At 38.7% G+C, this 20,785-nt stretch overlaps 1 protein-coding gene across 2 annotated transcripts in view; it reads right to left on the bottom strand.

Annotated features, from left to right (window-relative positions):
* Positions 1-5,924: 5,924 nt before the first annotated feature.
* The window catches only part of POLR3A (RNA polymerase III subunit A), a 39,415-nt gene continuing 24,554 nt past the window's right edge, over positions 5,925-20,785 (bottom strand). For both annotated transcript variants that reach the window (XM_061376669.1, XM_061376670.1), the window contains 10 exons: positions 19,774-19,860; positions 19,611-19,693; positions 17,334-17,504; positions 16,608-16,701; positions 16,410-16,502; positions 15,825-15,989; positions 14,970-15,134; positions 14,511-14,642; positions 13,254-13,386; positions 5,925-6,222 (listed from right to left, as the gene is read on the bottom strand). In XM_061376669.1, coding sequence (XP_061232653.1) covers positions 6,074-6,222; positions 13,254-13,386; positions 14,511-14,642; positions 14,970-15,134; positions 15,825-15,989; positions 16,410-16,502; positions 16,608-16,701; positions 17,334-17,504; positions 19,611-19,693; positions 19,774-19,860 — 1,272 coding nt within the window. In that variant the 3' untranslated portion in view covers positions 5,925-6,073. The remainder of the gene's footprint in view (positions 6,223-13,253; positions 13,387-14,510; positions 14,643-14,969; positions 15,135-15,824; positions 15,990-16,409; positions 16,503-16,607; positions 16,702-17,333; positions 17,505-19,610; positions 19,694-19,773; positions 19,861-20,785) is intronic.

The raw sequence follows: 20,785 nt of genomic DNA, 5'->3' as shown, positions 1-20,785 counted from the left end.
AAGAGTATTATAACCATATACTATGACTGAAAGAAAGCATTCAGCTGTTACTCACTATTGATAGTCATCTTGTGGATGAATGATGATTTAACTATCAGTTGTCACAGCCAGTAACAGTAATCTCCAGTACAAATGACAAAATCTTAGTTCTCAGGAATACACATCCTTTTTCCAGCTACTTCCATCACTTCAGCTGGACTAGTGCGGAGATGACAAATGCCTATGCATCTTTTTACCCAGCTGGCACCTATCTGTTTCTCCTCCAAATAGATATGAAGTCCAAAATCAACTCTACTGTGCTTCCATATCCCCTTGCTTACCTTTGCATTTCCTGTCTTTTTAGCTTTATTCCCTCTATCCTCAACATCTGCAGAAACTAACATATTCCTGTGGAGTCAGTTACATCTACTACTGCTGCTTCCAAAAGGAACATGGAATAAGTCTTGATCTTGTAGGCTTGGACTCACAGGTCAGACTCTTTGGATTAAGAAATATCTTCGACCACCTAATGCATGTAGCGTCTTTATGTATAACTAGAAGAAACTGTGGTGGTGAAGATGATGTAGTATTCAGAGAAGCTCATGACCAACAGAATTTCTAAGCACAGCAACTTAAAAGACCACTGTGAACTGTGTTGCACAAATGATAGGAACTAATAAAGCTAAAGGCATCTCTGTGTATTTTAGACGTTTAAAGTGGAAGTACTCTTTCATAAATCATGCTGTTTTCAGCAGTCTGTACACAGAGAATACCTGTTTCATGTTATTTTCAGTCCTAAACATTGGTCTGTTGCATGTCAAAGTATCACCTTCAAGTGTTTTCAATACAGCTGTGCTTTGGGGTTCTGTAGCACCTGAAGAATGTGAGATGCTACCCAGTGAGCTGCCAGAACTTCTTGCTTCAGTAATGCTCTTGGTTAAGTACTAATAATGCTATGTTAAGTAATAATGCTATGGTTAAGTACTTACTATAGAGAGTGAATGCAGATTGTAACAATCACACCTGTATGGAAACATGGCAACAAAAGACGTCTCCTTTCACTGTACAGATATGCTGCTCCCCCACTTGTCAAGAGTCATTCAGTATGTTCCGGTGGGAATTACTACAGCCTTCTACTTCAGTGCTAGTTTGGTTAGTTAGTTTGGGTTGTTTTGAGCCAGATAGGGAAAAAGATGAGCAAGTCCTTACTGATTCAGGAAGAAGAATATCTGGTCTCGTTTTCTCCTTTTTAGGAAAATGAATTCCCTTATAACCTCCTTCCTCATGTGTATGATTTTAACAGGTAACCTTTCTCATGGCTGTTTCAGCCCTGATATTTCAAAAACCATTTTTAATAGAAAAACAAAGAATTGCTACCCAAACACTTCTCTTCCCAAAACAAAACGCTGCTCTCTAGTGGAAGATGCTGATATGATCTCATTAGAAAAAATGTTTGAAAAATCTTCATTTTCATTTGAACAGTTACAGGAAACCTTAATTAATTTTCACAAGCACTGACATATAAGAGTAGTGGGGCTGGTTTGTTCTGTTTCAGTCTTTCGGATAGTCCTGTGACATTTTGGTATTTATTCCTCAAGATAAATTTGCTATGCGTTTATATCGCTAACACAATCGCATCCAAATAACCTGCCAAGTATTTGTACATTAAAATGAAAACATGTGTTCTAATTTGATCCCTTTTAATTTTTCTGTTCTTAGACAATATAAAAAACGGGCTATCTTTTCTAATTTTCTTCCTTTTTTTTCCACATATTTAATTACTGACAGACTTTCTTAGGTCTGACTGAACACATAGCTTCAGCTAGCCCTTTCTGAAGACACAACATTGATCAGTTACATTCACAGAAAAAATTACTATGAAAATCTTTACCCTGTTGCTGTGGGTTTCTAAAGCCATGTGTCTGCAACATAGTGCTAGGAAATTGAGGAATGCAGTTGCAATCGTTCCTTCAGCTTATACTGAAATAGTGACAAGTATCAAATTACTGTTAAAAAACTCCAATCAAGGAGTATTTGTCCTGGAGAATCAAATTTAATCCTGCCTGTAGTTACTTTATAAAATGCAGCTTTCTTTTGCTTTCCTACTTTTTAAGGCACAGTTAAAGCAAAAATACCAAAACAGCCCTCCATACTAAATTTCTTCAAGTTACAGACCAAAGAGGCACAAATCTAGACTTACTCTCAGCTTCCCATGTTCATAACAGGAAACCTGTCTAGCATGTGCTCCTGTTTTCTTATCTCGCTGCAGATATGCAGAGACATGTGTGAAGTAGTTTCCTCATAAACATACTAAGAAAGTACTCTCTTACTTTTCTTTTTTAAATTAAGTACCTTTGAAAAAATTGGTTTCTAGGTCTATTAATTAATTTTTAACTACAGTTTTTGTCTGCATACTTCTCCCACTTGAAGTACTCTTCCCATCAAATCCAAATACTATGGGGAGAGAACAGTAATTTGTCAAAGGATAGAGGTTAAGCAGTCGGTTAATTAGACTGCTAATTAATGTAAACCTCTTCTGTAAAAATGACAACCCTGTCAGGTCTGTTTCAAGTCTTCTGTCAAAATCATGTAGGTTACGTACACTGTAGAGTAATATTATACAGGCTTGGAAAAGAACTCCAGCTTCACTTCATCCAGCAGCAATTGATGCTGCACACGAAGTTAATGACCCCTGAACGTGTGCTTGTCTTTCCTGAACATTCTTAGCTGCATCTTGCCGTCCATAGGGCTGCCCCAGACGTCTGTTGCACAGCAAATACATCACCCTCCTGCAATAGCCTGAAGAAGCAGATCTTCACATAGCTTCTCCATCCGATTTCTTCATTGTCCTGCCTGCTTTCACGTACACTTCTGCTCATGATCTGCTCTTCTTCCATTGCTGGAAAGATGCTGCCCTCACTGCCAATCTCAGTTCCCTTGCTCTGAACACCCAACTAGCAGGTTGTTTTCTGTGTTCCAATCTGAGGGACCCAAGGTGGGTTTTCATTTGTTTGTTTTTAGGGCAAAGAGAGACATACAAAAGCTACCCCAACTCCAAGGATCTGCTGCTGTATTTTTAGTAGTAACTATTTAAGCCATTCCTGTTGATACACAGAAATGTATGGATGGAAGGAGTTTTTTAACCCACTCCACATAAAAATCCAGAACTACTGATCTTAAAGAATAGGAATGAACAATGTATCTGCTGCCATTTAGTTAAGATTGAGGCAGAAAACAGTTTTAGTGCAAGTCACACAGTAAAGCAATATTTTCAGTAGGTCTCATGGAGGAAGGAAAAAAAATAAATCCAGGATCAGTTTATAAATAATGACCCATGGAGGAGTTTCAAAGCCTGACAGTTGAGGACAAGTTCACATGTGTTTTAAAATGGATGAAAAATATGGAGAAAATGAGAAAGCAGGATACAGATATTCACAACTAACTTCATGAATTTTGGTAGCCAGTTCTTGCTTACTTCAACACATGCCACCAATAGCAGCTATCTGAACTGGAGCTCCCATCTGAGGCACCCACTTGCAGCTGGTGTTGCTGCCTGCCTGCTGCACCATTCATGGCCTAGGGGGTTACTTCATGTTAGTTCATACTTGAGATTCTTCAGCAAGCCGACTATTCCAAGTTCAGTGCCGATGCTCTACAGGAGCTGGAGGTGTACAATTTTAAGGGCATCTAGTGATTAATTACAATGATAGTACCTACCTGTTCCCATAACCTAAGTGCTACAGATTTTAGCGTTAACTTTGTGTTTTTACTGTAGTAAGTCCAGAAACACTTTTGAGACGTCATAAATGAATCTGTGATGCTTTCCCACACAAAGACATTTTGGCTGTCTGGGATATTCTGCTCCCTAGTGGTTTTCAGAAATGAAATTATTGCTTGAAAATCTACATGTAACTTAGTAGTTAATTTCACTCAGCATAATAGAGGAAAATGTGCAAAACAGTATTTGTTTCTTAAAAATGAAACCTGCAGTAAGGCTAAGAAAATGAATGAAATTTTAAGAAATATGCTGAAGTGTCATTCTTTGACCATTAAAACTGACCCTTAAAACAAGCAGCTTATGAGTGAAAGCCCACAGCTAATTTGTTTACTGACTGTACAGAAAGCCCAAACAATAATTACTAATTGAGAGTGCTCTTGTAAACAATCTATGTTTGGCTGAAATACTTACGAAGCACGTAGCCTGCTTAGAGGGCAATAGGTGTTTACATTTACTTTAAGCAAGAAAGTTTTTATATTACATATGATTTGTCAGTACCTGAGATTTAATTCTCAAGAATTCTGAACTGTCTTAATAAGCAAGAAAATGAGGAAATGGAGGTTAGGTCATCCGTATATTAATTATGTACAAATAGAATGCATCAATACACAAATACAAGGTTTACATTTATTATCTTTGTCTCTTTTTATTGTCATATTCAAGACAATGATAACAGACATAATTTACTGAATACTTTTAGCACATACAAGAGAAAAAACCCACCATTTAAATAGCTTCACTCTATTAAAAAAAAAAAAAAAGGAACGAAAGAGATGGTTACTCAATTCAGTACAAACTCAACCCATTTCAGAAAAGCCAAACCTCTAAACAGACAATTCAGCAAGTGGCAATCTCACTGAGATCAAAATAAAAATAATATATGCTGAAATTTCTATTGTTAAGATGGAGACAACAAAATATTTATGGTTTTTAGAGCAGATGCTAAATGCATTACATTCTCAGTCATTACCCTGCCAAAATCTAGGCAAAAACGTACCTTAGCATCTCATTGAAAATACAAAATAATTTGAGTATAGCTATGTTGAATTTCACATCAGATTTTCTCTGCAGGAAGGAAGACACAGAAAATAAACACAGTGGCACCTTAAGACTTAAAACAACAAATTACATTCTCTGAATGTAGTCTTGCCCTTTTCTTTTGGTTGCTACATAAAGATGAATGGCAGCACAAACTTGTTCATTTTCACATGAAAATCACATAAGCACTCAGCAGCCTGCTTTTACTGTATGAGTGCACAACTTCATCTCTTCACTATGTGTTTTGTTTCTCTCTAACCCTGACCTATGCTATGAGCACACTGAATGTCAGAACAGTGCTGAGAAGAAAACACTAAGATACTTCCCCTCTATAGCACCACAGTAAATTTAAACATACTATACTGCAATAATTTAAGATCTGTATTAATTCTGAAAACTGCTCTAGTAGGCTAAAGATTAAAATAATTTGAAATTATTTCATGGCACTGTATGAAGACAGCTTCTCTTTCTATTTCTACTTTATATATTAAAATAAAACCTTGTTGTTCAGCTGATCCTGCTCAATTGTAAAACTTCGCCAAAACTAAGACTGCTGTAAATGACAGATTCCAGCAGTTAAACAGCTGCTATAATAGGAGAAGCTATTTACTATTTCAACTGTTATTGTAACAGTCTTTTCAGAGTTTAGTAGCAGCTTTACAATCTGCAGCTTCCTGCAGGTATGTCTCAAAGCAGAATTCCTGGGGAGGAAGACCACTTACTGGATAAAGATGTGGGATACAAGAAAAAGCAATAAAGAAAAAAACACAACCAAAACCAACCGAAACGACAAGCAGAGAACAAGCATTTCCAACACTTTCAACAGCACTCTGTAAGTTTAAAACCCAGTAAGAATTAATTAGACACACAGTTCAGCTTCCTGCAATTTCTAACAGCCTCATATTGACCTCTGCAGCTCCTGTTATAGGCCATTTCCACATTGCACTCTGTGCAAGCTCACTCAACAGTCTTGCTATTTCGCTTTTGTTTGGGTTGTTTGTTTTTTTTAACCAACTCTGAATACTCACGTCTAATACTGAGTCAAAATCAATTTCCACCCATTAACGCAGTGATCCAATTCTAGCACTTGAAAGAATTTCATCAGTTGAAATCCACTTGAAATTCATTTCCACTAACAGGTGGTAAACTGTGCTGTTCTTTTGAGAGTGTTTCACTTACCAATTCACAGTTAGAGACACACAGAACTGATAATACACATTTCTTAATGTATGTTTTCTGACTATTTCTTGTTTTGCTATCTTCTATTATGTCCAACTGCTATGTAACAATGGGAATATGAAAATCACTATTATCAAATATCAGGGGCCTCCTGGGAGGGGTTGATTCTTTGTCCGCTTTGTGCAACAGCTTAAAAAGTCCTGTTCCAATATTCATTGGAATTCCCATGATGATGCACTCAGAAACACCTAGGAAAAAACAACAAACATGCTGAACATCCAAAAATCATGGATTTACAAAACTATTTTCATTTGCCTGTTCTGTATGTCTTGCCTATTAAATCTCCTTGAACCTGACACATAAACTCCAGGGACTCTTTACCAGATAAATGTTATGGTCATCAGATCAGTATGTTATTTACATTCTAGACAGGAAAAATTCAATGGAAACTAAACTCCTGATCTAGCAATGGGAGAGCTTCAGAAGATCTGTTTTTGGAGAAGACACATTCCGCTCAAGGCAAACAGCAGAACACGTAAGGCAAAGTTACTTCATGCTCATTCTCTGACCCAGTGCTAAGAAACACAGAATCACAGAATCAGTCACATCTGGCCAAGTGCCCTTGAAAGCCCTACACCTTCCCAGTGACAGAGGCATACCCCTGCTTTACCTATACTGCTTTTTGTATCTTCATGATTATAAAAGTTCTTGTCTTGAGTTTAAAGATCTAGTCTGTCCCAGCTATTTCTGACAGCTGTACCATTTTCACATCAAGATGCCAACACATTAATATTCCTGATCTACTGATGTACTCAACTCTTCTAAGGAATGTTCCACATTAAAAGAAAACTATCAGATACCACTGGATTTTTTTCCTTGGCATACTGTTAAAATCCAAATGACACTATGACACATCCTCAGGAGTACAAGAATATTTGTCTTTCACTCAAGTGTTTAAGAAAGTAACAATAAATATCTGTACATTTGATCACACAAAGGTTAAAAATAAATTTGCTTAAAATTCTGGCAATATTTGACTGGTTATTTAAATATGTATGAATGAAGATTCTGTATTTTTGTTCTTAGACCACTGCTGAATATCTACTATGTATGTACTAACACTGTGCACTTAAAAACCTTGTACAAAATAAAATTCTTAGAAGTTAATGTATATTTCACAGCCCACTACTTTGTAGAACTCCTATAGCACAGAGGTTACAACTGATAAAAGAAATAACCTTTCGAACACCTAGCAGAATTAGCTCATTTTGCACAATAACTTTTCAACCTGAGCCAATCACTGAACCATGGAAACTGCATTTCATTTTGGGAATCCTTCCTCTCTTACAATACTTCCATGTGTATAACCAGAGGCCTTTCTCTCATCTCCCTTTTGCCTCATGGGCAAAGTAGTAGATTGCAGCATCTGACAGCAGTTACGTATAGCAGGAAACATTCAGGCAGAACACGCCACTAACAACCAAGTGTACGTTACATATCTGCTGAGACTGATGTATACTAGAGACCAAGGACAGTAATATCAGATGGGTGAAGATAACGATGTAATTGACAGAAGAACAGCCACAACACTACACTCTGTTCTAATGACCATCCAAGCCTCCTCCAGTGCATAGCCTTGTTAACGCTACCAGTTGTAATCTACTGCAGATTTAAGCATCTGGCTGACAGCTAGGAACTGCTGCTCTCACTTTCAGCTGGAAGAAGCTATGTAGACATGAAGCCAGTCATACTGCTCTTACTGAAGAATTTTTGGCACTTCCCTTCCACACCACCTGCTCATAAATGAACATCACAGCAGTGATCTGTACCTCTCAGTTACCACTCCTAAGTTTGAATAAGAGTGCTGTTGGCTGCTTTTTGGAGAGGGGACAGGCAAGTAAACTGACTGTATCTCTAAGCACTGGCTCGCACACAGTAGCACTTCCTGCAGATCCTGCTTCCAGAATCCAGTGGATGCTGCTGAAAACGGATGTACTCCTCTAGTTTCAATCCACTCCACCCACTGAAAAGTGGCATCAGCAATTCTCAACAGAAAATGCTTGTCTTTATGTAGGTAAAGCAAGAAACAGCTGTTCCCCATTCTCTCCCGATGGGGGGAACACATCTTTCAAGATAAAAGGGATTCAAAGGCTACATGGTCTAAAACTACACCCACACATTCAGGAGAAGTACTGATTTGAGATGTCATTCAGTGCAGCACCTAAAGTAGTTATCTTGGGTAAATATTAATCTTTCTTGGCAACGTTCATAATTTTTTCGTGCTCTTGAGATGCAAAGCCATGACTGTGTCAAAGGCTTTTATACCAATTCAAAGAGATAACTAGCAATGGCCAGGTCAGGCAACTGCACAGCACTTTTTCATACAAGCAAGCCAATATTATCTCTTTAGTTTTGGAAGACAGACAATGATTTTCTGTTTTGTCCATTCTATTTCCTCATTTGAACTAAAATATTTATATATAAGGCAACAAGAAAAGATCTTTGCTTTCCACATTATTCAAAACCAGATTTTACCAGCTCAGAGGGGACTTTGAGAAAACATTTTCTTTTCCTTAGTTTCTCCTATAGGATCTTTGCTTTAATCATGGACAAATAAAACTAAAAGAAATCCCACTAATGTGGAATGCTGGACAGACAGAAAGTGGCAGAGTTCTTAAAATACAAGCTGGTAATACAAACATTTCTAACAGATTCCACCAATTCAGTAAATATAAGGTCCATAAGGCACATTTTGAAATTGACTACACTCTCTAAGATCACCCAGAAATACATACAAACTAGTAAACCTTAGCATAACACATTCATATTTTTATACCTCATTAGCACCCAGAAACTACAAATGAGCAGTTACAGCTCCAGGATGGTAGGTCTCACATAAACAGAAGAAGCAGCAGAGGGTGAAACCTGCTCAACTTCTCCTTTTCTCTGCTTAACCTACTAGACAGAGACTTTTTACAAAATCATTCCAAAATGTAGATAGCTTAAAGGATAATGAAATCTGGGAAGAATGGGAGCAAAGGTGTTTAATATTTGGAATTGAAATTATTTTTCTTTTTTTTAGAGTACGTAACAGAAATGCAAAATAAAGAGACAAACAATGTCAAAACCTATTATCTGAATTTTCAGTTTGGTTATACATAGGTGTGCACGCATGCACTGTGTGCATATATGCATGTACTTTTAAATTCTTATCAGATTCTCACATGAATTCAGTGAGATGATTCAGTCCACGTTAAAACTTAACTTCAAAACTGAAGAACAGATACCTTTAAAAAGAAAATTCTCCTAACAGGGATCTTCTCTGCTATGTTAATGAATGGAGTACTGAAACAAAGCTTCTAATTAACAAACAAAGAAACAAACAAACCCAAACATAATTTTGATCTATTTAGATTAGAACCAACTGAAAAAGTCAAGAATTTTGCCTTTTTATGTCTCGGTACAACTGCTAAATCACATAGGTAATCACTGTGCACAGTACACCACCTATGATATATGAGACGCAATCTTTTTACTTCTTAGTAGGAATGAAAATGAGAGCTGAACACTGAATGGGGTACTAAATTCTTTAATCAGCTCTAGGTGTTGGAAGATACACAAACTTCTACAGCTGAAAAACAACAGAACTACTGATAGTGCGATAAATTCCCTGGTATTTCACTGAGCTATGTAATGCGAAGTAAAACCAACTTACTAAAAGTCTGCCTTAAGAATCATAGAATCATAGAATAGTTAGGGTTGGAAAGGACCTTAAGATCATCTAGTTCCAACCCCCCTGCCATGGGCAGGGACACCTCGCTCTAAACCATGCCACCTAAGGCCTCGTCCAACCTGGCCTTGAACACTGCCAGGGATGGAGCATTCACAACCTCCCTGGGCAACCCATTCCAGTGCCTCACCACCCTAACAACAAAGAATTTCCTCCTTATATCCAATCTAAACTTCCCCTGTTTAAGATTTAACCCATTGCCCCTTGTCCTGTCACTACAGTCCCTAATGAAGAGTCCATCCCCAACATCCCTATAGGCCCCCTTCAGATACTGGAAAGCTGCTATGAGGTCTCCACGCAGCCTTCTCTTCTCCAGGCTGAACAGTCCCAACTTTCTCAGCCTATCTTCATATGGGAGGTGCTCCAGTCCCCTGATCATCCTCGTGGCCCTCCTCTGGACTTGTTCCAACAGATCCATGTCCTTTTTATGTTGAGGACACCAGAACTGCACACAATACTCCAAGTGAGGTCTCACAAGAGCAGAATAAAGGGGCAGGATCACCTCCCTCAACCTGCTGGTCACGCTCCTTTTGATGCAGCCCAGGATACGGTTGGCTTTCTGGGCTGTGAGTGCACACTTAAGCCAGCTCATGTTCATTTTCTCATCGACCAGCATCCCCAAGTCCTTCTCCGCAGGGCTGCTCTGAATCTCTTCTCCGTCCAACCTGTAGCTGTGCCTGGGATTGCTCCGACCCAGGTGTAGGACCTTGCACTTGGCATGGTTAAACTTCATGAGGTTGGCATCAGCCCACCTCACAAGCCTGTCAAGGTCCCTCTGGATGGCATCCCTTCCCTCCGGCGTATCAACCGAACCACACAGCTTGGTGTCATCGGCAAACCTGTTGAGGGCGCACTCAATCCCACTGTCCATGTCAGCGACGAAGATGTTAAACAAGACCGGTCCCAGCACCGATCCCTGAGGGACACCACTCGTTACTGGTCTCCAGCTGGACATTGAGCCATTGACCACAACTCTTTGTGTGCGGCCATCCAGCCAGTTCTTTATCCACCGAGTGGTCCATTCATCAAATTGATGTCTCTCCAATTTAGAGACAAGGATGTCGTGTGGGACAGTGTTGAACGCTTTACACAAATCCAGGTAGATGACATCAACTGCTCTACCCCTGTCCATCAGTTCTGTAGCCCCATCATAGAAGGCCACCAAATTGGTCAGGCAGGATTTCCCCTTAGTGAAGCCATGCTGGCTGTCACCAAGCACCTTGTTGCTTTTCATGTGCCTTAGCATGCCTTCCAGGAGAATCTGCTCCAAGATTTTGCCAGGCACAGAGGTGAGACTGACTGGTCTGTAATTCCCCGGGTCATCCATTTTCCCCTTCTTGAAAATGGGGGTTATATTTCCCTTTTTCCAATCGTCGGGAACTTCACCTGACTGCCATGATTTTTCAAATATGATGGCCAGCGGCTTAGCAACTTCATTTGCCAGCTCCTTCAGGACCCGCAGATGGATTTCATCAGGTCCCATGGACTTGTGCATGTTCAGGTTTTTAAGATGGTCTCGAACCAATTCCTCTCCTACAGTGGGTCCAAGGTTTTCATTCTCACAGTCCCTGCGTCTGCCTTCCAAGACTTGGGTGGTGCGGTCAAAGCCTTTGCTAGAGAAGACCGAGGCAAAGAAATCATTCAGTACCTCAGCCTTCTCAAAATCCTGTGTAGCTAGTTAACCCGAGAGCTTCCTGAGGGGGCCTATGTTCTCCCTAATCTGTTTTTTATTTGCTATGTACCTGTAGAATCCCTTCCTATTATCCTTAATATCCCTAGCCAAGTTTAATTCTAACTGGGCCTTAGCTTTCCTAACCTGGTCCCTAGCTTCCCGGACAACATCCCTGTACTCTTCCCAGGCCGCCTGTCCTTGCTTCCACTTTTCATAAAACTCTTTTCATTTGAATTTTTCTCAGCAGCTCCTTATCCATCCAAGGAGGTCTCCTGGCCCTCCTGCTGCACTTCCTTCTGGTTGGGATGCAGCACTCCTGAGCTTGTAGCAGGTGATCCTTGAAGACCAACCAAGAGTCTTGAGCCCCCCTGCCCTCTAGGACTATATCCCATGGAATCTTCCTAAGCAGGTTCCTGAAGAGGCCAAAGTCTGCTCTCTTGAAGTCTAGGGCAGTGAGCTTGCTGCACGCTTTTCTCATTGTCCTAAGGAACTCAAATTCGACCATCTCGTGATCGCTGCATCCAAGGCTGCCCTGCAGTGCCACATTTCCAACGAGCCCTTCCCTGTTGGTGAGCACAAGGTCAAGCATGGCACCTCTCCTTGTCAGCTCCTCTGTTACTTGCAGAAGGAAGTTGTCTTCCACTCAATCCAGGAACCTCCTGGATTGCTTGTGCCGGGCTGTCATTCCAACAGATGTCAGGGTGGTTGAAGTCCCCCATGAGAACAAAGGCCTGTGAGCATGAGGCTTTTCCTATCTGCCTATAGAGTGCTTCATCCGCAGATTCGTCTCGATCAGGCGGTCTGTAAGAGACCCCCACAGTAATGTCTCCCATCACTGTTTTCCCTTTAACCCTGACCCACAAGCTCTCTGTTAACTGCTCACCTGTCCCCAGACACAGTTCCATACTCTCCAGCCTATCCCTAACATAAAGGGCAACTCCCCCTCTGCGCCTGCCAGGCCTGTCTTTTCTAAAGAGTCTGTAACCTTCCATTCCAACACTCCAGTCATAGGAGCCATCCCACCATGTTTCTGTGATGCCTATAATATCATACCCCCATAAACGAGCACACATCTCTAATTCCTCTTGTTTGTTCCCCATGCTATGGGTGTTTGAGGCATCTGAGTCGAGCTCCAAATGAAGCCGGCTCATTGGCTGGAGCAGGCGGAATATCTCTGCATTGCTCCGAGCATTTATTATAGATGCTGGCAAGTGACTGGGCGTGTTGGGATGGAACGATGACCCCCTCCCCCAACACATCTAGTTTAAAGCCTCCTTGACCAGTCTGACAAGCCTCCTACCAAAACTGCTCTTCCCCTTCTTTATCGGACCAGCTCCACCAGCCCCCGCTAGACCTGGTCTACAAACTTGGGTCCCATGTTCAAGACACCCAAACCCCTGACTGTGACACCACACTTTTAACCATTTATTAACCTGGCCAATCTTCCTAGCTTTTTTTAGGTCCTCCTCTGTATCTTGGAGAATAGACGAGAAGACCATCTGAGCTCCAGAGCCCTTAACCACCTCTCCCAGGGCTCTGTAGTCCTTCTTTATGCTCCCCAGGCTACTACTATTTATATCCCTACCACCCACAAGTATCACCAGAAGTGGGTAATAGTCACAACATACAACCAATGTCCAACTGATAGCAAGATCTCTGATTGAGATTAGAAACAGATAAAGATCCACCAAACTTCAAGAAGTTTTTGACCTGTAAACTGAACAGAATGCTTAAAAAGGACAAAATTTCAATGCTTTGAAGATCTTTGTAAGTGCTGAGTAGGAATCACAAACTGCAAAATAATTTGCAATACCTACCACAAACAGAATCCTTCTGTCCAAAGTAGGCAGCATCAAACAGATGGTCTGCAGTCTTTTCAAATGAAGCCAGCATCAACACACTTTCCTTCATTTTTGCCAGCCCAAACCTAGTAATACCCAGCACTTCACCCTGTATTGATGAAAAAAAAAAACAAAGAAAGACTATCAGGCACAAGTTGCCGAGTTAAAAAATGAGTTGCTGAGTTAAAAATCTTCAGTGGGGTCTGACAGCATTATGCTGAAGCCACTGCCTATTGTCTACTGATAAGACTGACTTAAGCTGCCAGGACACTACAGAAGATGTTAAATCTTCATTTTTCCACTCTCAAAAAAGCAAACAAACCAAACAAAAAAAACAACCCACACCCAAAACAAATCAATCAATCAATCAAACAAACAAAATTAGTTTTTTTAAAGTATTTCTGCCTCTGTTTCTAACAGACAACCTGATTGCAACAGACTGTGCACAGAAGCACAAGTGAGAACTACAGACAAAAGAGAACACGCTAGGAGACCAACAAGTGTAAAACACTGCACACTGTTGCCCTTTTTCACTATTGTGTCACAGCTATACACGGCCAGCCCTGGGGACTGCTGCAACTCAGTACAACAAAGCCCTACAGTCTGGGGTGAAGTCAGAACTCCCTCATCCATTTTACCCAAATTAAAGCCTTGCACTCTGGCAAGCGAAGTGGAAAATATTACTTCACTAAGTGCAATCAAATCTAAAAACCATAATGAATGTAAATAATGTATTTATGTAAATCAACAAAGTAAATTGATAAAGAACAGATATGATTTTCTACTAACAGTTCTGGAAGACTGTTCATGCTCTATATGTAGTCTGATTCTATTTCTGATTTCTGTATCTTTTGACTATTATGTACAGCACAGCTGCTGTGAACCACACCCCATGTGGTTTTCTGCACAGCAAGCCTTAAATTGCATGCATGGTTACCCAAACAGTTGATTTTCATACCACAATTTTTAGCATTCATTGTTCAAAATCAAGAGTCCCTACTCATTATATCAACTTCTTTTCAGTCAAAACAGGCCTTTTCCCCTCCACCCCAAAGAACTATATTAATTAAGCATTTTGTTTGATATGCAAACAGCAGTATTTGATCAATATAACTTACAATTCTTTAAACTTAAAACTGATTTCCATCTCCCTAGCTCACTCATTCTTCTCAAATATGGTGAAATTAGTCTGTATAATCAGGACACGTAAAAAAAAAAAAACAGAGAACCAACCTTGTAAGTCATTAGATCAGACAGCAACATAACATGTCTCCTGTCAATGCTCATACCATGGTTCACCATTGTATACTGAATCTCATTGATAATGGTTGTCCGAGCAGCTTCAATTCCTAGTGTCTTCTCTACCTACACAAAAGATTATGTTCGCTTAATGAAGAATCGAATGCTTGGAGCAAATACATTCCTGTAACAAATCCCATTTGATGTCAGATTAATACTTCATTTCCATTACTATCCCTCTGCATTTCTCTGTTTCAAAAATATTCATAGAAAAAGCTTTTTTCAAGTGAACAGTGCTGCCAATCAAACTACTCTTGTATTAATGCATTCTGACAACTATTAATGAAATCAGGCTTAATTAGATATCAACCACTGCATCTGAGCACAAACAAGCACTTGTAATAAACATGCTACAGGAAAAAAAACACATCACAGAACCCATTTAAACATTACCTCATAAGTGTTGTTAGAGGACGTTTTTGTTCCTTTCACTCCATGTGTAGCCATAACAGCTCGCAGATTATCACCTTCAACCAAAAGTTTGTATTTTTCCTTTCCACTTCGTTCATCAATATGAATGACAGCTCGGGAAACCTCTGGTATGCCTTGCACTACAACCTTCACAAATCAAAAAAAAAATGCTAGTAACTTTGATGTATACAGTAATGCAGTATTAAAAGGGTAACCCTCACCAGAATTCAAACCTATTTAGAAGCTCCAGTCTTTGGAGTAAATGCTGCATTAAAATACTTATGAAATAAGATTTTCTGCTCTTAAATACGCTAGTGCAGATGTGACATTCACACTGTACTATAAACCCTACACACTAGCTGCATTTTATATTTGATGCCAGATCACCTCACAATCAGACATGGGTCTCTCAATGGTGATAGATTCACACAAATGAAAAGGGCATCCAGCCAATAACAGAGATTCTCTTATCACTGTTTTTAAAACCCAAAGTAGATAGTCTTTTCGGAGATTCGGAGAGAGCTGCAAAAACTGCAGATACTGTCATGTGGTTGACAATTGTAGATGCAGCTGGAAGAATAAATAACTATTTCATGTAACTGCTGCATTTGGAATGCTTAAGTAAACACTGTAAGGGAAGTATCAAAGCTTAAATTTGATTTATTAAGATTAGTAACAGGGGCTTCATCTGTAAAGTAGTAGCATAGCAATCTAAGAGTTACAAACTCAGCCTATTTCACTGTCAATACTAACAAGAATTAATTTAGTCCTCCACCACAGAACCCAAATTATTACTGATTACCTCCCACAGAAGCATGAGACAACCTTTGTTTTTACCTTTGGTAGTTCTTCCTTCAGGGACTGCAATACGTAATACATTGAACTCTTGCTATTTTCACGAGGGGTCACACATACAACTGCTTCTCCATGGACAGCAACATCCCCAGGCTTTACTCTGAGTTTAGATATGCAAATAGAGTAGCGCACAGTCTCTGCATTCACCTGTGGAAGAAGTAAGCCAGCAAACATCAGGGTGTCTCTCTTCACATATACAAGTCGCTCACATAGATGCAACAGTCTTTCAACAGAATATAAAAATGCAAAAGGTAGAAAAAAAACCAAAAATTGTTACTCTTATAAGTTGACAAGGGTACCAGCCCATATGTTAACTGATGGACGGAAGTGACATCCTTGTATTTAGCAATAAAGGAATGTATGTTGTTTCCAAATAAAAGAAAAATTATCCACTTGACAATGAAAAAAGGAGGGGTTGTAAAATCCATATATAATGTAGCCACAGGACATCCTCTGTTCACCTTCTTTTTTAACTTCCACTGGTCTGATAAGTGTTTCTGAGATGGGATTAAGAGACACTTTGGATCTTACCCAAGCAACATTCTGCATAAGAACTGAACAACTCACCTCTAATCTCAGTAGCCTAATGCGCTCTAAAGACAGCTTCACAAGGATGAAGCAATCATCTGGAAGAAACACTTCCTCAATATATTCTGAAATCTTTAAGAGATAAGGATGAAATAGTTAGCATGTGAAAATTATTAAAATGCCCCATAGCAATTGGCTAATGTTTACATTATGTTGTAATACTACAATTTTTCCTACCTCTCCTAATAAAGTTTTCTCAATTCTTCCTTTAACTAGACGGGCAAAATCAGGATCATCAGATTTGTCCAACTGTGCTGTTATAATAGGGGTGCTACAAAGAATAAACACACATACACAAAAAAACCCAAACCAGTTAGGAAATGGCTCAACTAGATTACAGACAGCAATCTGAACTACAGCCTGCCTTATGGAACGTAACTCTTATCTAGAGCAGTATTTCATAAGATAGAGACCTTCAGCTTCCTCAGGTACATTTAAGAGAATGCTTTGAACATGCATTTACCAGCTTCAGGCTGGAAAAACAAGCAAACACACATGAGATTATAACACAACAACTAGTGACTATTTTCATGACATATACTATTCGAGTATTATTTAAGTATAGCTTCATGGATACTTTGGAATAGAATCATAGAATGGTTAGGGTATACTTCAACTACTGCTAAACACCAGAAAGTTCCACAATATATAAGAAACACCTAATGGAATATTAAACTTAATAAATAACTACCTCATTTGAGTTTCAGAAAAATAAAATTTCTCTGTTCTCTGGCCTTAAGTATCACTTAATTGGACAGACATTAGATTTTTCTTGCTTTGGTATTCCATGCATTCAGTGTTGTCTAATACATTACTGGGAACTAGGAAATGCTGTATCTTTTTCCCACCAGGTTTCACATAGGCAAAGGGGTAAAAAAACCCAAACCGAAACAATGTTAGTACCTAATAGCTTTTGAAGCATTAATGATTTCTTTGATTCTTGGCACACCCAAAGTAATGTTCATTGAAGCCACGCCAGCAAAATGGAAAGTCTTCAGAGTCATCTGTGTGCCAGGCTCACCAATGCTCTGTGCACAAAGAGCTCCTACTGCAGAACCAGGCTCCATCTGTGCCCTGATGAAGAAATTCTCCCGTTAGAAAATAAAGACATAGAACTCAGTAAAGTATAAAATCCTAAGCAAGCAAAGACAGAAACTATTCTCGTAAGTAGATGAGAAGTTTGTTATTTAAAAAAAAATAATAATAATTTATTTTTTAAATAAACAGGAGAAAGTTTAAGAGGTTGCCAATACTCAAGACTGATCTCATGCAAGGCAAGCAGATACCCTGTCACAAAGCTATTACACAGATCCAGTATAACATCCATAATAGAAACAAACTGCTTGTCCTCTTCCTCCGAAGTATCATGTATTCGATTCAGGATTCTCCATTCAGGAAAATCCCATATGCTAACATTTCCAAAACTCTCCTTCACGTGTTTAAGCCCTATAGACGTTTATTAAGTCTTCTTTAAAAAATTATTATGCAGATTGCTTTTTAATCAGAGCAAAATCCAGATATTAATGCCTTCTTGTTCTCATCTTATTCAAAAGCCCTATACTGATGACCTACATTCCCTTCAAGTTATGCATGTAATGTGCTCATTCCCACATTTTGTTTTTTTTCTAAAATTCATGTCCTGAAAGAACTGGTGGTCCTTACAGGACAAAACTCAAAGACCACTACACTATTATATCTGATTTCACAACGAGAACATGAGGGATGGTATATGTATAGATGGTATACGCCTAGAATTTGTTCAGATCGTAGAGTTAGCATTCTAAAACTTGCACAGAGTGCAATGTGGTCTGCTCTTCTAGAGCAAATGTAACCTCTGAACTTAAGGCACAATACCACTTCCTAAATGATTGTAACATAGCAGCTTCTTGCATTTTCCGTGAGGAACTCCTACCAAGTAAAATGGCTGTCTGACAGCGATTTAGGGTGTAATGTCTAAAGAATGAATTCTGGGTGACTGTAAAAAAAAATATTTAAGTAGAGGTTATTGTTCTCACTGTTACAACAAAAACATCACAGCAATTAGTTCCTTCCCACAGGTATCATCTTTCAGCTATCAGATCAGCATAACATAGTATGCTAAACCAACTCACTAGAGTAAAATAAGCAACTAATGTTTAAGAATGCTTAAGACAAACATAAGTAAATAATGCTAGTAACTGAAAGCAAAACACCTAGTAATTGTTTTAAAGTAGTTCTGTTAAGAATTTAAAATAGACATGAATTTTCTAGAAAAAGAAAAAATACTAGTAAACAATCAATGCAGGTGAGTGTGAGGCCACAAAACAGGTGTAATGAATGGCTTCATGCCAATTATGAAATCCAAGGAGTCTAAAGAAATGAAAGAACTCACAATGGATAAAGGGATGAAAGTATCCATACTATTACTACTTCGTTAGAGGCCAAGAATTACAAACAAGAAGCTCCTACAAGTGCATAGCAAATTCAAGAATATGTTAGCATGAAATGTGACATAACTCTTCACAGACTGTGTAGATCAAGTGTAATTATAATGATTCATATAGATTTAAAACTGATCTATTGAGACATTATTTTGCATGGACTCTTTAGAGGTATAGAACAATCTCCTGCAAGAGGGGGAGGAAGGGAACATGTGTGCCAATGAGTGTAAAAACGTGTTTAAACAATATCCTCTCTCACCTAACTCTGAATCCTATCACTTATGGTTTTTACGAGATTCTGCTGTCAAAACCATGTGTGGCTCTAAGTAGTAAACAGCTACAGAAGATAACTGCATTCACTATTGTTTCAGAAGAAAGGTGCCTAAAACCAAGCAGATAGCTTTGCATTGTCAGGAAACATAAAATGAAATATAAAGGATTTTTTTTCTAAAATATAAAAGGGAACAAAAAAAATGACTAAGAGTCTTCTAATGAAAAAATCTGATAATGATTCAAAACAGAAAGGTAAAAACCTTAGCTCTGTCAGACCTCTAGAACTGTCATATGAGGCTCAACTCTGCCTTAACAAGCCCACCTGTACAAGGCAATGCTGTTTCTTATTCTATATTTGTACTTCATTCACAACAGAACCAACCTTCATATAGTAAAATCAGTACAATGTACTTCTAGACTGCAAACAAAGTGAAGGAACACTAAATTGGGGGGGATAAATTAAGAAAATAGCAGGCTAAACACTTACCTCATGTATTTGTCCCTACAAGTCTCCAGAAACTTCTCTACTTGTGTTGGAGTAATCCTATCCAACTGATATAAAACTCTTGGCTGAAAAGAGAACAGGTGAAAAAGCAACAGCTTTCAAAGACTGAAAAAAAAATACGTAATTACTTCCTTAAGCTATTTACCTCTGTTGTGCCATTGTCATTAATGCCATACTTGTCCCTAGTCTTTTTTATCTTCTCAGAAACACCTTTGATGAATTTTTTGATTTCCTGAAATTACATTAAAACAGTAAGTAAAGACTTTGTCTTCATACTGAAGTCTTCAGCAGTAAGTTACTGACTTAGAGCTCCAAATGGAATGCTTACAATAATAAATTAACAATACACATTATGAGGAGAGGAACATGAACACTTAGACACACACATACACTAGAATTCAGCAAACCAGAGTCACTCTCGTATAACCACAAATTAGTAGCAATACATGAGGAATACTGTCCATGCTGAATAAAAGCATCCTTCCTGAGCATACGCTGAAAAATTAAGATATTTGACTTGGTTGATTCTGACTCTACCATCAGGGGAAAAAAATAATTAAAAATAAAATTGTATTTTCTGAGTATAGCAACACATTCTCACTCATTTCTCAGTATTCAAAATAAATTCAAGTGGAAAGACTGTGGCAAGAGAGGAAGTATATAAAGGACACCTGCTGGATAGATTTCAGAGGTTCAACATGTACTTTATTTGGGAGGAAAAATCTCTCAAGATTTCTATATACCTGTCAGTCTCTACCTAAGGTAGTTCAAGTAACGTCTCTATACTGTGTAGAGGTCTTGCAGATAACTGCATTTAACATGTAATAGGACATAAGCCTTTCACTCAACAGATTTACCCAGAACTACTTCTATCAGTCTTTACTGGAATATAAATTGAAACAATATTGTTAGAAAAATATCCAACATTTCTATGAAAAATCATTTGGGCATTATGGTTTGGATATAGATGTGTACACTAGATATCACAAAATATAAGGTCCAAGATTAAGCTTCCATAAAAGTGGACTCAGTGCAACTCATTACCGTAACACAAGGTTATCAAAACCAAAATACAAACAAGGAAACAAGAAGGAAGAGGAAATCCTTCCCATCTACTAGAACAATGACTTAAGAAAGCCTCCATGGAGAAGTGAATA

Source organism: Neopsephotus bourkii, unplaced genomic scaffold (genome assembly GCF_033783945.1).
Source record: "Neopsephotus bourkii isolate Nb327-2 ecotype Australia unplaced genomic scaffold, CSIRO-AGI_Nbou_v1 NB_1728, whole genome shotgun sequence".
NCBI lineage: Eukaryota > Metazoa > Chordata > Aves > Psittaciformes > Psittacidae > Neopsephotus > Neopsephotus bourkii.
Note: the sequence above shows the minus strand (reverse complement) of the source record. Positions and strands in the feature narration are given on the sequence as shown.